Genomic DNA, 8810 nt, shown 5'->3' with positions numbered 1-8810 from the left:
AAAGGGCTACTGCAGCGCAAAAATCAAAACTATTTATTGAACTAAGTTAAAAGATCTACTTATGTGTACTTTATAGAAAAAATAAAATTAGATTTTTGCGAATGTACTGAGAGAATGAGAGCAGTTGAAAGTTACTTCCGCTTTTCCCATTTCCAGAATGGGCGGATTAGCACGTTGACGTCATTGGAGGTATGTATACATACCTTATCCGTTGTTGTCATACTCGAGTATGGTGCGGCGTTGTGTTGCAGCAGGCTGCAAAAACAGTCTACTCTCTGTTCGCGCTGACTTTGCGCTTTGAAAATCTGTAATAACTTCTGCGCGATAGGGCAGACAGTAATTCGAAACCGCAAGTTCCCGAATTTTCTATAGTTAGGGTAACGACGGCGTATGTATTACACAGGCGGTTTGATACGGCTTTTGCAACAAGAGTGGTGGGGGCCTTACCTACTAAGGTTTGGTCTAACAACAATGCTGTTAATAGAGGAAGTAGCCAATTAGCAAGGTCACTAAACGGTCCCCTGACTTGACATCAACTCACTTGTTTCGCAAGTAGTTGCTGACTCCTCTTCTCGTTCTGCTTCGTCTTGATAGCCTGCGACTTTCTCTACTGTTACCTAACATCTTTGTATTGTAATATGACCTCTAAAGTGTACAGTTAATTAATTAATGAGATATCATTTAGTTAACATCTGCGTGTGGTAAACTAATACAGCTGCATCATAAGTCACTTCCGAGCCTAGTAACCGCAATCACACCTACAGACGTCCCGTACAGCTGTCGGCAACTTCTTCACATTAGGACTTACCACGACATGTCAGATAGCCGTTCACAGCAGCTGTGTTCGTCAACATCGGCAGATGAGGGCAATTCATCAGTAGATGAACTGTCTCAAACAGAGACGGTTCCACACATCCAAAGTCTTCTGCTGCGTCTTCAGATGACGATGTCGACGTCCTCGGACTGAGATTGCTCTCCTGCGTGCTCCAGCACTTTACTCAACAAAGAATCCAACGACGACGAATCCTCTGAATCGCTTTCCGAATCCCTACGCGTAGCAAGATCGCTCCAAAGTGCCGTTTTCTGAACCACTCGCTCTAGTACTACAGGCTCCTCCTCCCACACGCCCCTCCCCCGCGCGAACGTCTGGCCACGCGAGACTATAGGGTAGGTCAGAGTTGCGACAACCCGTATTTTGGACGCCATTTTAACTCCAACTGCGCAACTACAATAATCTAGAAAAAATCGTATGAAAGAAATGACGTTTCCATACTAGACTGAGCTGTTACCCTACTCAAGCAGAAACTTGTAGCTTAAAATCGACGTCGACTGAACGTCAGTACGTATCGCTTCTCGTTGGTCCTGGTTTCAGAAAGTAGTCGCTGAGAGATATGAAGCTTACCAACAAACCGAATTACACCCTAGATTTGTTCCTCGCACCCTATGCACTCTAACAGAAAACCTTCGAAGGAGAACTAGGCGATCGGAACGTCACTTTCCAAGGACTCTTGCAGAACCTCTCGCGTTAGCCTCGGAATTCGGTTCATGTCACCCTAACTGTGCAACATGTATCCTAGACTTATCTGTGAGCAAAGTGAGACGTACAATCTTTTGAAAACGATCAATCAGTTAAAGAAATAATCAAGCGAGACTACGCAAACTACAAAAGGCAGTATAAATTCTAAGCAGTAATCATACTCTCTCTCTCTCTCTCTCTCTCTCTCTCTCTCTCTCTCTCTCTCTCTCTCTCTCTCTCTCTCTCTCTCTCTCTCTCTCTGTATTTCAATATTTTCTAATCATAGTACAACGCGTGAATTTAAAAGTGCTACCTTACAATGTCTATAGTAAACTGTCCATTACAATAGTATTGTTCTTGAACACAGTTCAAGAACTTTGCTACTCTTAACAATCTAACTGAAATCTAGACCAAAACATCTAGAACTAAAACCTAATCTAGAAATAGCATTCGGTTCCTTTTGCTTCTTGCTAATTATTGTATTTACTTTGTTCTTAATAATGCGTACATTTTCTTTCTGGAGACTTGTTGAAATGCGGCGATGCCAAAGATTCAAAGATGCCAAAGACTTTTGAAGCCAGGCTACGGCTCTGTGTGCGTGTGCGTCTGTGTGTGTGTGTGTGTGTGTGTGTGTGTGTGTGTGTGTGTGTGTGTGTGTGTGTGTGTGTGTGTGTGTGTGTGTTGTTGTGTTCTTGAGACAATAGGAATTTCGAAATATGTATACTCTAATACAAAGCACACTAAGAACTACAAACGTCGTATCAACTCAACTCGCACTCTGTCTCTTACTCTATGTAGCACCGTTTATATACCTGTTAGTTAGACGTTCTAGAAACATCTAGAGAGCTAAGGTAACTACCCAGTACCGGAACTAACTGGTTATAGCTACTACGTGTCAATGTTCCGGAAGTTTCCAGAACACCTCCCCCTTTAGTCTTGAACTCGATCTTATGAAGGTGGACAAGACGTCAGCAATTCCAAACCTTCTTTGGTTTACGAATCCTTGTAGATCGTCGAGGGTTGCCCGGTCCATATTGAGGTGCGCTTGGTTGACATTCCTGGCTGTTGGTTTCAACATCTGGTTGAAGGGTTGGTGAAGGCACGTGTATAAGATCCCCTGGGTCTGTACCTGGATCTGTGTCTTCTTCTACACCATAGCGTGGTCTCAGCTGTTCGATGTGCCGCCGCCAGATTGGCCCTCGTGGGTGTACTTTCACGTTCACGCTTCGTGAGCCGTGCACTCGAATTACTGTAGCTGGAACCCATCTTGGATCGCTGGTGCGACGTGGTCCACAGTAGAGAGCGTAGCACGGTCTACCCACTTGATAGTAATTATTGTTAACCTTGTGAACAGCGTTCTGGAACTCCTTCACCTGTGACTTCGTGGCTTCCCTAGCCTGACGACCTTGTGCCTCATGAGCAGGTGATGGCACCAATGTGTCGATTTTGGCTCTGATCAACCTGTTGTTGAGCAGCTCACTGGGAGAGTAGCCACTGGGTAATGGTGATCGCCGGTATTGCATAAGGAACTCCTGGAGAGCTTCCCTGGGTGGTTTACTGGACTTCTTGAGGGAATTTTTGAACGTTTGTACTAGCCTCTCAGCGGCACCGTTGGTGGCTGGGTGATATGGTGCGCCAGTCAAATGAACAATCCCTCTCTCTTGGCACCAAGTCTTGAATTCTTGTGACGTGAAGCTAGTAGCATTGTCAGACACAAGAGCATGAGGATATCCAAAATGTGCGAAATCTTCCTCAAGTAATCGTGTTGTTGACTTGGTAGAAGTTGAGCTGGTGGGGTGAATACACGGGTACTTGGAATATGAATCCACAACGACAAGCCAATTGTGTCCCATAAAATCAATGGCATGATCAACGTGTACTCTACTCCACGGCTTTTCCGGTAACATCCACGGGTGATTTGCTGCTTTTGCAGGCTTGTTCTGGTGTTCGGCACAAGCTGTGCACCGATGGCAAGTGTCTTGAATATCGGCATCGATTCTTGGCCAATAGACTGCTGTCCGAGCAAGTTGCTTCATTCGTTGCATACCAAAATGTCCTTCGTGTAGGATTTTTAGCATTTCCGGTTGTAGACTTCGCGGTATCACTACGCGATTTCCATACATTAGGCATCCGTTGATAGTGGTCAGTGAGTTTTCCTTTGTCTTGAAATCCTTGAGTAAGTCTGAAACTTGTTTTGGCCACCCTTCTCTAACGTATCTCAAAACTTCGGTTATGACTGGATCCTTGGCGGTCTCCTTTCGAAGTTTGTTCTGGTCGCCGGAATTGATCTGAGTGCTGATAGTGTTGATGAGACATACCGTGTCGATGTCACTATCGCTTTCCTTTCTGTCAAAGTTGGGGTCGGATTCTGCCGGTAGGCGACTCAGGGCATCCGCATTGCCATGCTTTGACGTTTCACGATACTCGATTGTGTAGTCGTATTGACTGAGCATAAGAGCCCATCTTGCTAATCGATTGGCAGCAATGACTGGTGTTGCTTTGTGAGGACCAAACATAGCAAGAAGAGGTCTGTGGTCTGTCACGAGAATGAAGTGTCTTCCATAAAGAAATTGATGAAACTTGTGTAGAGCGAAAATGATGGACAAAGCTTCTTTCTGAATTTGTGAGTACTTCTTCTGTGCTGAGGAAAGAGTTTTGGACGCGTTGGCGATTGGTCGCTCGCTCCCATCTGGATATCGATGAAACAACACAGCACCAATTCCAACATCTGACGCGTCACAAGAAATACCGATAGGACAGGATGGGTTGAAATGAGCCAGAACCGTGTCCGTGTTCAGCATTGCCTTCAGGTCATTGAATGCTGTTTGTTCTGTAGTAGTCCATTTCCATCGAACGTCCTTCCTAGTGAGTCGTGTCAAAGGTTCTGCTGCCGTCGCTAGATTAGGCAGAAACTTGCGGTAGAATTGAATCGATCCGAGAAATGACTTTAGTGTGGCAACGTCTTTTGGTGGCGGCATCTGCATTACCGCGTCCACCTTTGGTCCCTTGGCAAGGCCTTGTAGCGAAAGCGTATGGCCTAAGTATGTGATTCGCGACTGAGCAAAAGCACATTTTTCAAGTCTGCATCTGAGTCCCTTGTCATTGAGTCTTTTGAGTAGCCCTCGGAGATTGTGCAAGTGATCTTCTGCATTTCTCCCGCTGACGAGTATGTCGTCCAGATATACTGCTACTCCTGAGAGATCACTGGTGAGCTGTTCCATGATCTCCTGAAAATATCCTGGTGCAGAACTGATACCGTAGGGTAGGCGTTTTTGCAAGAGCACTCCTTTGTGCGTGCTGAGAGCAAGTCGTTTTTGACTTTCTGGACCAAGTGGAATTTGGTTGTAGGCATCGGCTAAGTCAATCTTTGAGAAATAGTAACCACCGCCCAATCTGTGCATGAGATCTTCAGGAAGCGGCAGCGGGTGCCGATGTGTCTCCAGCTGCGGATTTACTGTTACAGAGTAATCTCCACACACTCTGATGCTTCCTTGCGGGTGACTAGCTGATGGTGACTTCCTTACTGGAACGACTGGTGTTCCGTAATCATTAAACTGCACACGTTTCCATAAGCCCCTGTCAATACCCTTGTTGTAGGCTAGAGACAGGTCGTCCAGTAGTGCAAATGGCACTGTGCGCGGTTTGCAGAAAACTGGTTTGGCGTCTGACTTGAATTTCACCTCCAACTGAAAGTCTTTGAGGCATCCAAGCTCGTTTTTCCAAAGATCAGGAAACTCTTGTGTGAGTTGCTGACATGCTTTTTGGAGAGATGTGTGATCTGAGACTGTACACACAGATGTGTTCTGTGCGGTCTCGCAAATGAGGCTGTCTAGTATGCTGATATCGCAATCCAATAATGTTTGCAGTCCAATGAGATTGAGGTTCAATTTCGTAACTGTAAATTCCAGTTGTTTTTTGAGAACCTCCTTGTCTTCCCCTGTCAGTAGAGAAGATTCTACGCATGTAGTTCCCAGAATTGGTATGTTGTGTCCTGATGCTGAACGATATTCTTCTGTAGTCGGTTGGATTGGTGGCTTACCAATCGCTTTCCATCGTGCCAAAGATATAAAGTTCATTCTGGCACCGGTGTCTACCAGGTATGAGTGTTGCTTTCCGTTCTGAGAGATTTGTATTTGCAACTGAGGAATATCCTGGCTGCGTACCGTATTGACTGAAGTGATGCATCTTACTTTCTTGGTCTGTTTGCTTCGACAGGCAGCTTCGATGTGTCCCTTCTTTTTGCAGAAATGGCACTCTGCATCCCTGTGACGACACTTGTCTCTAGGGTGATCCTTCTTTCCACAACTAGCACATGGCTTGTGGTCTGTTGAAGTGGAAAGCGCCTGTTTTGAGTGTGGCTTAGGCGTCGATAGTCGAGATTTGCTGGTGATTTTGTGAACAGGAACGTTATCCGGTTTGGCATACACTTGAGCTTTCGCGGTCTTGGCTGCTTCCTCTACTTCCGTTGCGATCTGAACCACATTCTGAAACGTGAGATCCTCCTCCTTAGTTTTGAAGGCAGCTTTTAGCACAGCTTCATTGTTAATTGCACACAAGAAACAACTGCGCATAGCTTCATCTAGGGGGTCTTTTATTGATGGGAAATCGCAAGTTGTAGCCATCTGACGTACTCTGGCAGCGAGTTCGTGAGGGGTTTCTCCTGGTTTTCGTTTGATCTCGCTCCAGAAGCGAAAACGTTCTCTCACCACAAATCGTTTGGGATCAAAATGTTGGGACATGAACTCCTGTATTTGGTTCATAGACAGTTTATTGGCTGACGTAGGTGGAGTCAGTTGTGATGCATAATTGTCAATTAGTTTGAAGACGTCACTGGATTGATTGGTTAGAAAGACCAATGCTAGCTTTTCCTCTGGTAAAGAGTTTGCCTCAGTGAAAGTCTGAAACCTTGACCAATAGTCTCTCCATAGTTCGGACGTTGAGTCAAACGGTTGAAACTTCTGATCAGGACGATGTACAGTGGAGTGGCTTTTTTTGAGTTGACGTTCCAGAATGTCAATCTGCCGCATGTGTATCTCTCGTTGTTGTTCCATTTCCTCCTTGTGCTGCTGTTGCGTCAAGCGGATTTGTTCCTGAAGAACTGAAACGAGTTGCTGTATCTCTGCAGACATTGTTTTCCTCGTCGCCAGCAAAATCCTGTTGTGTTCTTGAGACAATAGGAATTTCGAAATATGTATACTCTAATACAAAGCACACTAAGAACTACAAACGTCGTATCAACTCAACTCGCACTCTGTCTCTTACTCTATGTAGCACCGTTTATATACCTGTTAGTTAGACGTTCTAGAAACATCTAGAGAGCTAAGGTAACTACCCAGTACCGGAACTAACTGGTTATAGCTACTACGTGTCAATGTTCCGGAAGTTTCCAGAACAAGTACATACCTGTTAGTCCTAATCGATCGTACATCTTGTTTCCTTCCATCATGCAGTTGCACATCATTGACTGAAGGTGAGAGCAATTGCCACACAATGCTGATTCGGTTGAAATGAGTTCCTTGCAAAACAAGGCACAAATTATTGTGCACGCGTTTGAACCATTTCTACCGTCTATACGACTCTGACATTGATGGCGTGGAAGCAAAACCACTTGCCGTCCAAATTGTTCATCAGTTACATCCGAAGGGATTGTACTGCAAGGAACAGATGCAGCAGGAACAGCAGCTGATACTGTAATGCTAGTTGGAAGTGTGCGGTGTTGTTTATTTTCCTTCAGTAACAACGGTGATGGTGATTGCTCTGAAGACGCTACGCTGGAAAAGAATGTTTTGATTGTTTTCTGCTTTGCAAGTGTCACAGGTGATGAAGTAGGAACCAATGATGAGACAGTAGGCACGGCAGAACTGGTACTGCCAGGTGGTAGGGGGTCAGTGAGTATTTCCCCAAGGGGACTTGGAGCAGGTGAACCAGTGGTAGCCGAAATTGGAACAAGCATTGAACTGCTAGAACACGACTTTGTTACAGAATGTTGAGACGCTGCTGGTACAGACACCGGTGTGTAGCTTTTAGAGGGTACCCGCCTTGTCTTTTTCCCGTGCCACTTCCACAGAGCAGTCTGAAACGGAAATTCTGCTGCTGGAGGACCATCAACAGATATCTGCATCAATCGATTGAGAGTAGCATACTGTAGACGGTTTCGACGAGCATTCTTTATAATTTTGAGCTTGCTAAAATCGCGTTCGCTATCTGCAGTTGACAATGGTATAGCTAAACCCCAATCAGCAACACTGAGAAGGTTTGGTAGGTCCCATGAATAATGTCGATGAAGTGTGGCTATTAGCTCGGCACTAGCTTTGCACTGATGAAATCGTGTGTCTGCTCTGATGACAGATTTTGCATGTACCCATTCCACTCTGGTATCCGCAGAATCTACAAGTGGCCTAACAATTTCCTTAACACCGTCAACACTAACTTGGTGAGGTTGACCGAGTAAGTTTAATAAAACTTCCAAATGATCGTTGCCAAAAGAAGACACGCAGCGGCGTAACCAGCCTTGTAAGACTGGGGGGGGCACTCGAGCGCGGGCATTTGCACTGTAGACGGCGAGTAGTATTTCGTAGAGTTGATATTGTACTTCCTGAAGAGCTCTCACACTGTGCGGTTTTTACACTATAGACAGCAATCTACTTTAGTAACTTAATTCTCCTGTTCTTGTCTATTCTAGCAAATAACTCAATTGCTTCGTCAATGTCTATTTTTCCAGAGAGGTCTCTCTCTATTGCAAGCAAAGCCATACTGTTTAACCGATCTTGACCCATACCGGCCCGAAGATAGCTTTTTAGCCTCTTCAGACACGAAAACGAGCGTTCGCAAGATGCTGTTGACACACCCATAGTCAACACTATGGTCAGAAGTTTATACAACTCTACAAACGCCTCTTTGACTGGCAAGAGATGGTGTAAGACGTCAGATAAAGAGTTTACATCCTTCTTCCTTGCAAGAAACCGTTTGCATTCTTCGGCTTGCACAGAAATGTCCTCAAAATTTAGCTTGTAGTGGACAATCAATGGCTGCATAGTAGTTGCATTGAGAAAAGATGATCCAGGCATGCAAGCGCTACATGCCCTTATCAGTGGACGAGTCTCATGGGAAAATCGGCGCTTCATTTCTCCTATGATTGAGTCAAGCACTTCGTAGTAGACGGAAACTCTAACATAGGTTTCGACGTCCTCTGAAATAACTGGTTGCCTGCCGGTCGTTTCCATTATTACGTACTCATCTAGACGTGTTGGCTGATGGCTGACTCGATTGCGGCGCCTCGACTGGGAAAGATCAC

At 45.2% G+C, this 8810-nt stretch overlaps 3 protein-coding genes across 3 annotated transcripts; all 3 read right to left on the bottom strand.

Moving 5' to 3' along the window:
* Positions 1–2219: 2219 nt before the first annotated feature.
* LOC134178812 (uncharacterized protein K02A2.6-like) lies at positions 2220–6874 on the bottom strand. The gene has a single exon (XM_062645711.1). It carries the CDS (start codon positions 6643–6645, stop codon positions 2485–2487), a length of 4161 nt encoding a protein of 1386 aa, XP_062501695.1. The 5' UTR covers positions 6646–6874; the 3' UTR covers positions 2220–2484.
* LOC134178813 (uncharacterized) lies at positions 6693–7637 on the bottom strand. The gene has a single exon (XM_062645713.1). It carries the CDS (start codon positions 7635–7637, stop codon positions 6885–6887), a length of 753 nt encoding a protein of 250 aa, XP_062501697.1. The 3' UTR covers positions 6693–6884.
* LOC134178814 (zinc finger MYM-type protein 1-like) lies at positions 6693–8739 on the bottom strand. The gene has a single exon (XM_062645714.1). It carries the CDS (start codon positions 8737–8739, stop codon positions 8158–8160), a length of 582 nt encoding a protein of 193 aa, XP_062501698.1. The 3' UTR covers positions 6693–8157.
* Between the last annotated feature and the right edge of the window lie 71 nt (positions 8740–8810).

The sequence above is a fragment of the Corticium candelabrum genome, chromosome 4, assembly GCF_963422355.1.
Source record: "Corticium candelabrum chromosome 4, ooCorCand1.1, whole genome shotgun sequence".
NCBI lineage: Eukaryota > Metazoa > Porifera > Homoscleromorpha > Homosclerophorida > Plakinidae > Corticium > Corticium candelabrum.
Note: the sequence above shows the minus strand (reverse complement) of the source record. Positions and strands in the feature narration are given on the sequence as shown.